A 16,914-nucleotide genomic window follows, 5' to 3' on the forward strand; every position below is an offset into this window, starting at 1 on the left:
GAAGAGTTCAGTAAAAATGCATCATTATAAGAGAGGTTAAGTGTCGCAGACGCTTCCAGTGAAGTAATTCTGAATCGATAGGGGAGACCATCTCTCTGAGCAGAACCGGGAATCGTAATATAAGTGCAGGTCGTGGTGCTAGACGACTAGCATGCCACAATCGATGTGATAATGGAAAAATCACCAATGGGTCAGATTTCACAGTCTTACACACCATTTTGAAAGTCATAAAGGTCGGCTGCGACTGCCTACAACCAATCAAAAAGCCAGCTGAGCAGATGCAGCAGTTCTAGTGTCGTAGCTGAATCCTGTCCTGCCGATGCAGATAACTCCTTCAGCCATCCTATTACCATCAACGAATGACAGGTCTATCCCCACAACACCGAGACAAAGGAGCAAACCTAGCAGTCGAACCACCACCGCCGGGAAAAGCAATGACGCAACTGTCAATGGGCAAGGTGATTCTCAGCGTTCTACTGGAATTGCCACGGTGTGGAGCTGACAGATGTAACTCGTAAAGGGCAAACCGTCACAGGAGCAAGCCACCAAAATGTCCTGGAAAGGTTTCGCAAGGCTCTGAAGGCTAAGCGTCCTAGGAATGTTTCCACGGGCGTTAACATTCCTTCACGAAAACACCGTAGTTCATTATATATACGACACAATCACAAATGCTATTTTGTCCTGAGATGGCATCTAATGACTTCATTCTCTTTGCTTCTATAGAAAACCTATTGCAGGGCTCGTATTGCTACAATGGCGACGAGGTGATTTTTCGAGGTGGAACATTTCCTTAAGGTCTCATGTATAAGTCATCCATCTTTGGAAAATGTGCGTCACATTCAAGGGTGAACATGTAGGGGACTGGCAGAGTCACCAGGTAGAGAGGGCATTAATTGGAGATTGGCAACACCAAGAAAAACATTTCTCAAAAACAGGAATTCGTCAACATCTAATGTCAATGAAGATACCTGGAGGTCTTTTCCGGAGGTATATGTCTGGGTTGTAACCTTGAACGAAGTGAAACTTGGATTGTAAGCAGTTCAGATAAGAAGCAGATAGAATCTTTCGACATGTAGTGCTGCAGAAGAACACTGAAGATTAGGCGCTACAGTCTGGAACCGCGCGACCGCTACGGTCGCAGGTTCGAATCCTGCCTCGGGCATGGATGTGTGTGATGTCCTTAGGTTAGTTAGGTTTAAGTAGTTCTAGGTTCTAGGGGACTGATGACCTCAGAAGTTAAGTCCCATAGTGGTCAGAGCCATTTTTTGAAGATTAGGAGCGTAGATCGAATAAGAAATGTGGAGACACGGAAACGAATTGGGGAAGAAAGAAATTTATGGCATAACTTGACTGAATCGGTTGATAGGACCCATCCTGAGGCAACAAGGAATCTCGAAGTTGGTAACGGTAAGAAGTGTGAGGATAACACTCGTAGTGAGAGGCCAAGGAAGCAAGCAGGCCCAAGTGGACAGGGGTTGCAGGATTTGTGCAGAGATGAAGAGACTTGCGCACGACAGACCGGCAGGGAGAGCTGTATCACAGCAGCCTTTAGACTGAAGACCACAACGAAAGCTAAATGTTCGGTCAATTCATTGATTTAGCCTGCGCCTCGTGGTGTTATTTTGCATGACAATGGAATTTAAAAAAGTCAAGCTCAAGTCGAAAATAGCGTTATCAGTTCTTTGATCTGCCTGACAATGTCAGATCACATTAGAGTTTTCAAAAGATACAGTAATACTTTGTCTTTTACTAGCTTTTTTTAAAAAAATTGTTTGTTCTCTAGAAATCTACAGCAACATCCTCTTTAAGAGATTCACGAAGGTGTAAAATTGGAAAATATCTTCTTTTGTGTGCTAAGTGGCACGTGATGCCTACGTGTTTTAGTTTGTTAGGCACCGCTGCTCGGGGATTATTGGTCAGCGTGCGCAGGCAGCTGCAGGCCGAAATCCAGTTTTAGTACAGACCATCGCCAACGGGCTGCGGTTATAAACACGTGCTGATCCTCACTCCTGTCGCGGCACTGAGGATGTTTACCATCATCATAGAAAGCACTGTAGAACTTGCCAACACAGAATATATTTACTTATGAAGCGTCCTGGGTTTTTTATAACCACATACTGAATTGCGTTAGAGTGTAGGGTGGTTCAGTATGAAAATTAAACGATGTTGATATTAACATGCAACACCGTGGTTCTGTGGTGGGACGCGAAGATGCAGAACCAAAAAGCTGGGTATCCTATGCACTAGGTCAACACATTCCTGTTATACTCAAGCTTCCTAATACAGGCAGTTTACATGTGGTATGTTGTTGATTACGGTTTGGACCATCGTTATTTTCTCTCATATCTTACTGAAGTGTTTCATTTTGTTTGACACGAAAAAGGTAACGAGCCTAATTCACGAAAAATACGAGAGGAAAGAGTGCATAAGTTACAAAGTGGTGAATAGGCATCTGACAAGCGGTTTGGATTTTGGTGAAGAAACAGTAAAATGCGATTTCAAAATAGTACATTGTGGTGTTAAAAATATATTGCTGAGAAAGTTGTGAGATAGTTTTAACACAATGTAGATGGAGTAGAGCAGCACGACACCGTGCAGTAGCAGCTGGAGATGGAGAGAAAAGTCAGAGTGTAGGAACAGGTCGTGACCTTCCGCTGAAGCACATAGCATCACCAAACGAGATCGTACACGTGAGGCAGTGGGTGGTACCGGTTGGCCAAGTAACGTGGAGCGCGTGTAACGGCCGAGGGCAACAGCACGGCAGTCAGGTCCACGCAAGAGCGGGCGAGGTGGCAGCTGAGGCGGCGCCAGCCACATCCGAAGTTAGGCTCTCATATGCTTTACAAGCTGTCGGATGTGTTAGTAACTTTACAGAACACAATGACTAATTCTAATAGAGAACCAGCAGATTCCACTTCACTAGAGGAAATGGAAGGTGTAATTGATATGTACAGGCTTGACAAAGACCTATCCCCAATAAGAAGTTTGGTTGAGAGGGAAATGGGTTTAGACTCTGCAAATACTGTAAAGTTGGAACAAGTGAAAGTGGAACAACTCAAAATTAATTTGAGCAGTTCACCTCTGGCAGGCTTTGATGACACTCAACTCACGAAAAATCGGTTGGTGGAGCAGTTGGTTCGAGAACCAAACCCGAATGGGCAAAGTGTTTTTCTGTTGTGATTGATTGAAGTGGTAGGAAATCTCAAGATGGAACTGCAAGCCCAAATAAGTAAGGGTAGTGGGATATTAGACAATCTCAAGATGAAATTCTAAACCCAAATCAGACTGGGCAATGAAACGTTAGGTAAAGCAGTAAATTCTCATATGTCAACAGAAATAACAAAGTTAAAATCGGAAGTAATGTGCGACATGGAACAGCAGTTTGCCAAATTCTGAGTAGAACTAGTGCAGAGGATTCGTGAACAGTTGACAGAAAGCGTTTTCAAAAGTAAATTCTGATCTTCATGAAGTTTGGAAAAATTGTTAAGTATGAGGTAAGGAAGCTGAAGTAAACATACAGAGAAGTCTGGAAGAACATAACACTGAATATTGCACTTTCGTTGAGCAAAGCGCACAAAATTATTTTGAACATGGGCAGGCAGCAGAGCAAAAAAAGTGATATTCGTAATAAGATAACCCTTGTTAACAGTACTAAGTTGTATGAACATGTAAATCACATGAGACACTTGCTGGGCTTAGAGACCAAGGCACACAAATCGTTTCAAGCAGTACAGCTGGTGTACAGTAACACCGTAGACGAGAACTTGGTGAAAAACAATAAGGAAATTTCAAAGTCGTCACGAACTGTGCCACAACGTTCACCTGTTATTTCAGCAGATGCATTTATTCGTTGTTGTAAATTTAGTTATTTCGATCCGTACAGAAACGTGCATCTGAAGCTGTTTATATCAGAATTTATGGACGTGCTACCAGAGTCCTCGTCTGCTCAGGCACAAATGTCTTTTCTAGTAGGTCATTACCAGGGATACCATGAGTTTGGTGAATGATCTGGTTAATGATAGTTACGATTTACAAGAGCTTGACGACATGTTTTTAAGAGAGTTTTGGACGACAGGAATCCATTGAGAATTGCTCGAAGATTTCATAAGTGGTATCAAGGACAAGCTAGATGGTATGGTAAAAGAGTTCTGTGTATACTGGTCAAAACATATTAATCATCGGGACAGAGCATGGCGATCGAACTGTACGCTGTGGGTATAGAAAAAATGTTGACGTTTTATACTTGGCAAAAATTTGGGATAGTACCTCGAGAAAAAGTAGAGAATACGTGTGTTTCTTAAAAAGAAAATATCACTCGTATAGTAATTATGGTGGACAGCCAAATGTACAAACGAGTCCACAGAAGAGCGCCAGGGTGGTGCATCTCATGCCCTGGAGGCCCGCTGCCCTGACCCATGCAACAGACACCACAGTATCAGCCACAGTAAGGACAGTGTGGAGTATAGCGATGAGCCTATTCCACATGATCCGTTAAACTAGATAGTGTCTTGGGGAGGACAGAGGCAACGAGCCCTGGTGTCCGAAAATTAAGGCCAAACCTGGCAGGTAATGATCAGACAGATAGGGTAGACAACGTGGAGACAGCAGAAGAGTCGTGTGACCTTGGTGGCACTGTGGAACGCTTGGTGGGATGAGAAGGCTCACTAGCCTGGCTGAGAAACCTTGGTTAACCAAGGGAGAGATTTGCCCAAAGCACAGCATGGAGATGACAGGAGGCGTGACCATAGTAGTAGGAGTTTCAGTGACCATAGCATTTTTGACCAATTAGATGCAGCGCATAAGAGAGGGCTTACGTGACTGTTTGGAGAAAAAGAACTGCCTGAAAAAGAAACAATGGCAGCTAACAATTCACTGAGGTGGCAAATGTGGGAAGTTTGGGCTGCAGAACAGCATATTAATTATTCAAACATTATATTGAGATTTGCTGACTAGAATTGAAGGTAACACTAGATGTCTGTATTCGCTTATAGATTAAAATATTGTGGCATGGTTCTTATTGGCAGCTAATGGTGCAATGATATTGAGAGTCTGCACTCAGTGATGCATTTAATCTATCACGGGTATTCCCACTAACTATTTCGAAACTTGTATCGAGCTTCATATCAGTCACTCAAAGGATAGTTAATTTAACTTAAAGAATAGAGGAATATGCTTTAGTCAGCAGAAAGTGATCTGTAGTTAATAATTAAACAATAGCTTTTATAGTAACGGGCTTTCGAGAACCCAATGATTCGTCGTCAAAAATTAAACATTAGCTTTTATTGCGACCAGCTTTCAAGACAATTTTCTAATGGATGAAATAAGAAATACTTGTAACAAGTCTCTGCAAAAACAAAGCTTTCAATCACTGGCCTATTTGCACAACTGACGATACCATCGTCATTTACAGGATAATGCAGTGTGACACCATACTAAGAATCTACTGCTTGCAGTGCACATAGCCTACTTCCTTTGCTTTTACCTGCGAAGGACTTCCACGAAGCTATTAATTAGAGAGACTTGTTTTAGCCGATAGCATTCACAAGCAAAGCTGATATACCTGAAGCCGACCTTGTCCATCACCACAGTCCGAGTTCTGCTCGACACACAATTACAGCTCTCTGAATCACGTGCTCGAACTGCTGTGTCTGGTTTACTAGACATGAGCTGGCTGTCCAGTACACTCTTGATTCACTACCGACCGTTTAATTGCAATCTCGTTTCCGTAATTTTGGTTCCTCTCCTTCACACAACTTCAGCAACTAATGTAAATAAGTCAGTGTCTCAATCGACTTTCTGCTGACCTTTATCGCTAGTGACTACAGAACAAAAGGCAAGTAAGAAGTATCGGAGAGCCATGCGCTTACAATGAGAATGCAGTTGATACTTGTTACAGTGGCGAAGTCACACCATTATAGGCAGCCTCATTATATCAGTGTTTCCAAAATATTGCTTCAGAAAATTATTTTTATTTTGAAAGAGAATCGTTTAAAAAGATGCACAATAGTTTTCAGTAAAACGAGTAATGACAACCATTTATATCCATATTCTCCAGAGCTTCAGTCGACAGTCACCAATTGTTGGACGATCTAACAGTATTTTATGAGCCATCAACGTGTCGGTACAACATGCTCTGGAGGAGACATGACGTCTGGTGCTTGACGCAATTTCACTTACAGCAATACAAGCACTTCCACCATAGTGGTTCAAATGGCTCTGAGCACTATGGGACTCAACTGCTGAGGTTATTAGTCCCCTAGAACTTAGAACTAGTTAAACCTAACTAACGTAAGGACATCACAAACATCCATGCCCGAGGCAGGATTCGAACCTGCGACCGTAGCGGTCTTGCAGTTCCAGACTGCAGCGCCTTTAACCGCACGGCCACTTCGGCCGGCCTTCCACCATAGTGGTCCAAACTGAGTGTAACTTTAGCAGTTCTCTAACTATACGACAGAAAAATACTACTATAATGATCAATGTTGAGGGTAGTTTCAGAAATTCTCCAGCCAGAAATTTGCCTAAATATTGTCTTGACCAGGAAAAATACTGTAAAACTTTTACAACCTCGGGTGGTGTCTTGCATGTGATGCTGAGACTGGCAGAGTAACTTCACCAATCTGTGGAACTCGCTGCGGAGTTCAGAGTGAGTTAAAAATATATGGTAGCTTATATTATCTGGCCAAAAGTCTTAGGACAAAATAGGCCAACATCAAATAAATCCAACGGAGAAAATTGACTGACTTCCTAATCAAATATAACAGAGTAAGACGTTCAGAAGAAAGCGGTTATATGTGCCCAGATCTTGTGTAAGCGATTTTTCTGAGACGTCGGAACTTCAGGGAAATAATAATTCACAGTGCTTTGAAAGTAACTGATAGGGATTGATGAACTCTATAGGTTACTGAACGAGCAATGGAGAGACATCCTCTTCATTCAGTGCAGAAGACTTCCATTGCAACTCTGAACCAGAGGTTTGTGGTAAGAGGATAGGCCGTAGGATTTGCTGGAACATGCCGAAATTGTAACTACTTTCTAATCCCCCAAGCCACAAAGCAGTCACTATTACATTGTGGTGTGAAAACAATCAATTAGAATGTACAATCTCTCTCTCTCTCTCTCTCTCTCTCTCTCTCTCTCTCTCTCTCTCTCTCTCTCTTTGTCTCTCCCTCCCTTTTTTGGAAAAAATTCCGCCTTTTGAGTGTTAATTGTTCACTTATTTTCAGTCATGTCTGTGACATTTCGTCGTCGAAAATACGTTTTTTCGACGATGATATGTCACAAACAGGTCAGACCAATTTTAACATGTCAACATACACTTGATAATGGCTACAGAACCGAAATCATGATTATGTAAAATAAGTGAACAATTAAGGGTCAAATGGTGGATATTTCTTTAAAAGAATTCTATATAACTGTGGACCTTCACCAAGGGAAGATCGTTAACAACCATTCTGTACGCTCACGTAATTAAATTTCAAAATAATGGGCAATCGAATGAGAACACAGTTTTGTACATCTGACGGACGTCTATACATGGCACTTGTGAGAGATATATGTGTTTTCTGTTCTTTCTGGCATCTCTGAAAGAACAGACACCATTTTGATGCTACAGCTATTGTGTATTAAGACACAAAGTAATTTAAGACATTATCTCCCAGCGGACATTGATTTATATGAATGAGCAAAGTAGAACATTTGTGCAGGACCAGGATTCGAACCGCCTCCTTCTTATTAGGCAGGTGCGCTGACCATTATGCCTTCTGTACGCAGTGGTCATCACAACTGCACCCACTACACTAGCACGCCTCCCGTCAGACGCAAATGTTCAACTTGTACCACACGCTACTGATGTAGTGGAAGAGTAAAGGAGTACAGCCAGCCCAGTGTGAGTGGACCTCAGGCTGCAGAGAGAGTACCGACGTACTTGTTCTGAAGGACAACGACGACGTCATCTTGAGGTGTGAGGAAGGCGACGCTCTCGACGTCGTTGGTGTAGGCGTCCATCTGGAGGCTGACGCGCCGGGAACCGCGCGGCACGAAGCGCGAGAAGTGCGCGATGGCGTAGTACATGGGCTGCTTGTAGAACTCGTCGGCCGTCGCGTTAGCCACGATGGACGCGTCCACATGGTTTCCAATCCAGGTGGGGCCGCCCTCGGTGTTCACCACCATGTTCCAGTCCTCCCAGCCGGACGTCCAGTGGTTCGTCACCTGCACAACACACAGAACGCATCTCACTAGGGGCGATTAAACACGACTTAGTCTCGTGCTTGTAGTACAGCAGTACTGCTCCCAGTAAACAGTGGGATGATTATTTGGTATGGGTCCCACACACTTGAGAAATATTCTAGGATGGATCACGAGGCCGGCCGCGGTGGTCTCGCGGTTCTAGGCGCGCAGTTCAGAACCGTGGGACTGCTACGGTCGCAGGTTCGAATCCTGCCTCGGGCATGGATGTGTGTGATGTCCTTAGGTTAGTTAGGTTTAAGTAGTTCTAAGTTCTAGGGGACTGATAACCACAGCAGTTGAGTCCCATAGTGCTCAGAGCCTTTTTTTTTTTTTTTTTTTTTGGATCACGAGTTCCAGAAATCTCCTTTGTGGACTGGTTGCGTTTCCGTAATATCCTACCAATGAACTGAAGTATAGCACGTGCTTTACCAACAACTGATCCTGTGTATTCATTTCATTTCACATACCCAAAAACTGCGACTCACGGATATTTGTATGAGTTGAATTGTGTGGTGATGAGGCAAGATACACTGCGTCCACCTAATCTATGGCGTTCACAATGTCTGTTGAGAAAAACTCGAGGTGGGTGTTGCATGATAGTTGTTTCCAGAATCCATGTTCACTGGCATGGTGGAAGTCATTCTGTTTGATGCACTTCATTATGTCTGAGTTCAGAAGTCCTTAGTTTCTACACCAGATGGATGTCAGTATTATTCGGCTATATTTCTGCATATCGTGTCTGCTGTTCTTCTCATAGGCAGGAGTGGGCAGCTGACTGGTGGCCCAATTCGACCAAGTTTCGCACCGCTCTAGTATCTGAAAGGCGAAACATTTTTGTGTCATTACTATCATAAAGACAATATTCGATAGCAGAATATATATACATTGCCTGACAAAAAAATGTGAAGTACGCAGAATTGGAGGAGGAAACTAAATGAAACTTTAGAGATTGAGAGGTATGTGGTGTTACTTCAGTAGTTACAACACCGAATCAAATTAGCAACGAACTTGGCAGTATGGACCCACTTATCAGTATGACGTTCACCTCAACTGTCCTGGATGCAAGTACTGATTCAGTTGGGAAGGGTATCATAAACTGTTCTATCTGTTTCTGGGGCAAGCTCTCCAGGAACTGTTGTTAAGTGGCGGTTAATATCCCAGGTACTGGTACTGGTACTGGTACTGGTACTGGTACTAGGACGGAGCTGACGTCGCAGCTGATCCCAGACACGTTCTACTGGAGCCAGACCATGGAATCTTGCTAGTCATGAGAGCACAACAACACTAAGCAGACAAGTGCCATGTGTGGATGAGCAGTATCCTCTTGAAAAATCGTTCCATGAGACAGTCCCATGAGAGGTAACACGTGAGAATGCAGGATGTCCGTGACAGACCGTTGTACTGTCGGATTTCCCAACTCTAATTATATACGCCACAACTTGAGAGCATACCAGACGGCTCCCAAAAACATGACGCCAGGCATGACACCACTGTGCATCTCCAAAACATTGAAAGAAAGAGACCGCTTTCCAGGTCACTACCATACCCAGCGACAACGGTCATCCATGCTAGTGCAGAACAGACGTTCATCACTGAAAACCGTGTCACGCCATTCTTCATTAGCAGTCCACGCTATGCAGTCATGGCACCACTCCAAATGCAGCCGTTTGTGATGTGGTATTAACGTCAGGCCACACATTGGACAGTAATTCTCTGTGCTTATTGCTGCTAGGCTGCGACCAATTATGTGTGATGGTACAAAATATTTCAGAAAGCATATAACTTGTTCGCCAATGGCAGCTACAGATTAACGGTTACGATGTGCTTCCTGCACATCATGGTGATCCTTCTTTGTGGTGCCCACAGGGGGTCCACCGGAACATTGGCAAAGCGTATGCCAGTTCTCAGTTCTCACGTTCCCATGCAATACGTCATAGGGCACTGTCACTTCCAAATGCCCCACAAATCTGAATATTGCATGATTCGACCAGCAGGTCAAATGAAAGCCCACAATTAGGCCCCTTTCAAAAATTGCCAAATGCTGATAACGCTGTCTCACACGAGAACGCTGCATCCCTATGGATTTCACAGTGGTCACTCCTTATCTGACGTTGTTCACGCCCCTTAACTACTCTACCACGCCTAGTAACAACACTAAACATGAACAACACTAATGGACTCTGTTGGGCGTTCTACCTATCAAAAAGAATTGCAAACCTGATCATCTAGATAACAGCTGACGGTGTGGATGTGTAAAAACTTCCATTGACATAACACCATGTCTCCTTGGCGCTCTACTTTTTTTACTATAAAAGGATTTTGTATATTTGTATTTCATGTACTGCGGTACGAAGCGCATCTTTGACTTGGGACAGCGGTCGCAGCTAGTGTGTACTGAGATGTAAATACCTTCTCGGACGGTGTTACAGAACTACCATCAATGAAGCCGCCACACTCGAAGAAATAATACGTTAACAATCTAAGAAAGTACGTAAGAAGTACAGGACGGTTGTGTTTGACCCATTTTGCAGCTCAGGTCGTTTTATAATATCCACTGCAGTGAGCTATTCGACAAACAACGAGAAGAATGAACTTTGTTATAAGTCTGCAGGCTTTCGAATGTTTGACGAAGAAACTTCTGAGTCGTTAGGCCACGCCATCCAGTAACATCTGTGGAGCCCTGAAGAAGATCCACATAGAGGGATCGAAAGGTCGAACTCTGAAGCAGTTTAAAGTGGATTCTGCTGCATCCTAATGCCCCACAAACTGAAAATTATACCGTCAATATTACAGATAGTCAACTATTAAGAAATCTTTTATTTAATAAGTTGCAGTGTAACACTGGGATAATCAGTTTAAGTGAAGGAGAGTGACTGCACATAGCTGCGACGAGGTCCATAGATGATTCATTCAAGTGGATGCATGAAGTAAGGATGGTGACGTCATTAAATATTTGTATCCAATCTACCCAAGAAAAAGAAACAATATAAATCCAGTCAGTCTTAAAACACTACAAAACCCTACCGGGTGTTTGTGAAATACAGAAAGACATCTACAAGATTGGTCAGAAAATAATGCCTTCTGATGTATTCCTTTTTAATTTTGGAAAAAAATATTACAGGAATATGTACATAATATGCACTCACAAACCTCGTAAGTGGGTACACGGTGATTATAATTAAAGTTAAACTTTCAAACCGCTGTGGAAGTAACAGATGTCAGAATGACATCAAATTGCAACGGAATATTATCGGAGAAGGGGGAAAACGTATGGCAGAAGAAAAATAAACAGCTAAAAAAATGTAGCAATAGATGGTGCTGTAAGCATCATAATTTAATAGTGGTCGACTAAAAATGACAAATGAACCATACAAAAATGCCTAAGGTGTACGTTTGACGTTAAACAAACGGTACTACTCAGTGTTCATGAGTGTACAGGTGTGATACTGTTAGTTACGTAAGCCCATCCACCACGGCAAGGTCTATCAAATGGTTCAAATGGCTCGAAGCACTATGGGACTTAACATCTGAGGACATCAGCCCCCTAGACTTAGAACTACTTAAACTTAACTAACCTAAGGACATCACACACATCCATGCCCGAGGCAGGATTCGAACCTGCGACCGCAGCAGCAGCGCGGTTCCGGACTGAAGCGCCGAGAACCGCTCGGTCACAGCGGCAGGCAGGTTATATCACATCGGATGGGAAAAATCGGTTTTTCATTGTCCTGATGGCCAAAACCGCATAAAAAAGCAACAATCAAAATCAAATCGTATTATTAATTTCCTTGTGACTGGCGCAAAACATGTTCAATATGCTCTCCACCTCTTTCTGCAACAAGTTGAAATCGAGAAAAAGCATGTTCCACAACTCATCGAAGTGTTTCCGGGGTCACGTTTATCAAGTGTTGCGCAATGCGTGCCTTCAAAGCAGCTAAATTTGCAATCGGAACACTGAACACAGCATCTTTCAGATGGACCTACAGCTAGAAGTCGCGTGTATTAAGATCAGGTCACCGGGACAGCCAGGCTGTAGGGAAATGGCGGCTGATAATTCTAGCATTTCCGAAGTGGCACTTCAGCAGCTGCTTAACTCGATTTTCAATGTGCGGAGGTGCGCCATCTTGCATAAAAATGGTCCCATCCACACATCCACGCTGTTGGAGACCTCGAATGACGTGGCTCCGCGAAAGACACTCATAGCGCTTGCCAGTGACGGTGCAGGTAACAGGACCGGAAGCACATGTCTCTTCGAAAAGTGTGGCCCTATGATAAATGATGCCGTAAACTTGCACCACAGAGTGACCTTCTCAGGATGGTCAGTGTGTGGATTTACCGTTGCCCATATTCGACAATTCTGTGTAATGAAATATCCCGTCACAGGGAAGTGGGCTTCGTCTGTCCACAAAATCTTCGGCGGCCAATCATTGTCCACTTCCATGCGAGCAAGAAATTCTAGAGGAAAGGTCTCTTGCTGCCAGGTCAACAGGAACCAATTCGTGCACATGGGTAATTTTGAATGGATAGCAAAGAAGGATGTTTCGTAGGATTTTACGCACCGTGCTCACAGGTATGTCCAATGTTCAGGCAATTCTCCGTGCACTACACGTTTGCACACTACCACTCGTCTCCTCCTGCATTGCTGTGGCCACTGCTTCCACTGACGTCGAATCAATTCGTTTCCTCCCTCTACCAGGTTGCACACCAAAAGAACGAGTCTTTTCGAATTTCCGAATCATATTCTCCACACCCACGGCAGTCATCGGACCAACGTCTTTTTACAAACCCTATAGTGTCCGGAACTTCTACAGAGCGACGTGTGCACAGTCACCATTTTTGTAATACAGCTTTACAAGCAGAGCGCGATTCTGCATTGAGACAGTCATGGCGAACGTCGCAGACGTGAAAGGAGGGAAAAGCCGTGTACCCAGCGTGTTTATACCAACTTCAATGAGTCGTGCGCATGACAAGTGTTTTCATTTATGTATTCTGACACATACACAACCATCTATTGATCAATTTTCACACTATTTTTTCTTCTTTTCACCCTTTTCCGATAATATTCCGCTTCAATTTGACATCATTCTGACCAGTGGTGTTATTTCTATAGCATTTTGAAAGTTTAACTGTAAGTATAATCACCCTGTACATTACCTCTTTGCGTATAAACTTTGCCTTTTCTTTTTCAGCCATGAATAATAGCATGAATTTCTGGTTGATAAGGATTATTGCCTCCGTTCCTACTAATGGCGTACGAAAATTTTTGCAGTCGCTACATCTTCCGAGTGGTGACGATTATGGTTCAAAAATGGTTCAAATGGCTCTGAGCACTATGGGACTTAACATCTGTGGTCATAAGTCCCCTAGAACTTAGAACTACTTAAACCTAACTAACCTAAGGACATCACACACATCCATGCCCGAGGCAGGATTCGAACCCGCGACCGAAGCGGTCACGCGGTTCCAGACTGAAGCGTCTAGAACCGCACGGTCACACCGGCCGGCAGGTGACAATTATGATCTTCCTTTAGCAGTACGAATAGATACTTAGTACTAGAAGACAATTCCATTTATCCTCTTGGCTATTATACGATCACTGCCATTTGTATCAAACGATCAGTTGATTTCAGCGATGTCACAGAGAACGACGGCGTAGAATTACGACGACAGAAATAACGCTTGAACTGGCACACCTCCGAAATCATCTGATAGTGTGACATAAGTGAGAATGATTGTATAACAGTCTATGTGGAAAATGGAGTGGTGTTTAATGACTTTGTGGTTGTGGCATCCACTATGAACTTTATTATCGCTTGTAGTATATCAGGTACGTATGGCAGGTGATGCAAACCATTGTACTCTTGTAGTCTCAGCAGAGGTTTGCGAAATCCTGTACTGTCTAGCACTGCCCTTTCGGGAGTTTGGATTAACAAGTTAAGACAAAACTTCAGGAAGCTGATATATTGCGCACAACTCACCGTTTGTCCCTTTTCCAAACGCTTATCTTGTTTACATGCTTTTAATCGCAAAAATTACTTTACATCACTTTCCTTGTAAACTGTGCAGTATTTATTTTTAAGTATTTATTTATTTGCCTTTGACAAGATTCTGTGACGCGAATTCAGCAGTCGTCTGTTCTGCTCACCTTCAAACCAATGAAAGTGTCATCTCCTGTTACAAGGCTTCTTACTGACTCCTCCCTTTCGATTTTTAAACGATTCAGGACGTTGAAGACAGCTGTTCACCTTGCTTCTATATTAGTTCTGATCAACATTCTCGTGACCCATCGTGCACAGCTCACTTAATCAGTAATCGTACTCGCTGTAGCACTAGACCTATTGGAGTTCACTTTCTGACCTACCTGGGCAACGTCCTCCTTCCCGAAGCAGTGTCGAGAATAACTCAGCTAGCATCCACTAAATCATCTTCAAAAAACGTTCTTCAGCCTATTATGGTTGCCAACGGAGTTTCATTGTCGAAATTCAATTATTCTAACAGAATATATTCTCTACTGGGCACACCAGTAGTGACAGTTACCTCAAGCGTTGCAGTATTGTTAACAGAACACGCAAATATTTCGAAAGTGTGCTGAGTAAGGTGAAAGGGTCCTGTAGTCCCCTTTCATTCTCATTTTATTTGCTTTCCAGTGATACAGAACTCTCTGGAATGCGTGAGTGAATGAATGAGTGTGTGTTTCATTTTGCTATACGGTGGTTTAGACTGCTGCAGAGAACAGCGGTAGTCGTACAGAATGGCCAACGCTTGTAGTTTTCAGGTAGGCAAAGACGTTTCCTCGCCTTGTGTGAAAGTTACCGGTGTTAGGTTGGTGGCGGAAGCTTCATCTCTGGGTTTTCCTGGCCACGGGGTGGCGTGGGAGACGTTGGAGTGTGTGAGACGGGCAGTCTGCTTCGAGCTCGCCGAGGGTCTGCAGCCGAAGTCTCTTCGAAGAAGAGTGAGTTGACTTAACCGCGTGGCGCGTTCTCTCGTAGCGAGAGGGGAGATTTTAGCTTTTGGACTCGCGTTTAATCTTATAGAGATTGATTTGCTGGGTCGCAGCAAGGAATACAAGGCTTTTGCAGACTTTCAGTTTGATTCCTAATGCAGACTTGACATTGATCCGTAAGAAGAACGTAGCACAAAGGTTTTCAGTGTGAATGTTTGTTTACCTGCAACTGCGTGTGTATGCAGTCTAATCTTTTACGAATCTTGGTAATTTTTGCTTCTTTGTGAATTTTCTTTGTCTCATTACTTTATGTCCGGTGGAAACCATCCACATGGGTTAATATTAGAGTTTGTTGGCCCTCTGCCATTATTCTTTGTCTATTCAAATGTGTCATCTGTAAAATGTTAATTGTTGGCGACTGCGTGGTTTGATGTTACTAAAATTTGGCCACAGTACGTAGAAATTGTGTCTACGCGAACTATGTGGGCACTCGGTCTGTTGTGAAACGTATTGCGTTTCACGAGCAATTGTACTTAATTACCAGACAACAGCAGTCTATAGATGCATTACGTCAATGTTTTAGGGAATAAATAATTTTGCCTCCAATCTTATCCAGTGTACCGATGTTACATTTCCTTTACCTATGCCATTTACCTTGTAGTTTTCCTTGTTAGCCCATCCATAGCGTTTCCATGCGCACAGGTCCAATAATTAGTGCCCCTATTTTATTTAAAACAAATGCTTTGGAATAGATCTTGTTTCCAGGAATGTTGCTTCAAGCTGCACTTATGCACAGTGTTCACGCACTCTTTACTTTATTCAACATTTGATTCACGTGAACAATGCCTGGTTCATATTAATAATTACATCCCATTCTTTATCAGTGATTCTACAATGAACGTTCTTTTGTGAGTTTTTCTTATGAATAAATTAAGTAATTTTCCGACTCAGCGCCACCTCTTATTTGCCGTGTGGCTAGAGTTGGTGGCGACCCAATCTTTTACGTTGATTTCAATGTCAGATAGCATTTTCTCATTCAAAGTGCGTGTGGCTCTTTTACCCATCAGGATACATTCAAAGTGCGCTTCACGCTCCTTACACATAGCGACCTTTTACTAACGCTACTTATAAAGGTTACTACAAAAACACTAAATTGTACTTTTCGGAGCTTCGTCGCCCTGTATCAGGGAACACTGCAGTACCATCACCCGAACACGATGTACAGTTATGGGACTTACACAGTGTTATCCGGCGGCAAACCCGCCAAGTGTGTTTGCAAAAGCATTTAAGCAGTCTGTTATATACTAACACAAATTGACATAAATTACTGCTGATATCTTGTACTGAGCCGACAGCATTCCCTGCTGCGACGTTTAGTTCAGGGAGAATTATGTAGGATGGCACCTACGACGCGAAAGCGGCTGATAAAATTAAAGGAACAGCACTACTAGACAAGAATGGAGAAGCAGATCGCCTAGGAATAACTTCGGAATTATTTCATGAAACATCGAAATATTTAAATCTGTGTATGGCAACTGGAAGGACGAGCGAAAAAAAGACTTCTCAGTTTGACTCAGAACTAAATTTATGATAATTATCACCTGTAAAAGTACAAGGTGCACACAGTAGCATCTCGATAAAAAACAGTTTAGACTTGTACACAGTCTGACCAAACCAGAAAAAACAGAGAATGATGGAATGTCAATGTAACTTCGTACACGTGCACAACATCGGCAGTTATA

The 16,914-nt window shown here is 43.1% G+C and overlaps 1 protein-coding gene across 1 annotated transcript in view; it reads right to left on the reverse strand.

Moving 5' to 3' along the window:
* LOC126236431 (lysosomal acid glucosylceramidase-like) overlaps positions 1-16,914 on the reverse strand; it is a 153,251-nt gene that overhangs the window by 2,424 nt on the left and 133,913 nt on the right. Inside the window, exon 9 of the mRNA XM_049945733.1 lies at positions 7,928-8,211. Coding sequence (XP_049801690.1) covers positions 7,928-8,211 — 284 coding nt within the window. The remainder of the gene's footprint in view (positions 1-7,927; positions 8,212-16,914) is intronic.

The sequence above is a fragment of the Schistocerca nitens genome, chromosome 2, assembly GCF_023898315.1.
Source record: "Schistocerca nitens isolate TAMUIC-IGC-003100 chromosome 2, iqSchNite1.1, whole genome shotgun sequence".
Lineage (NCBI taxonomy): Eukaryota > Metazoa > Arthropoda > Insecta > Orthoptera > Acrididae > Schistocerca > Schistocerca nitens.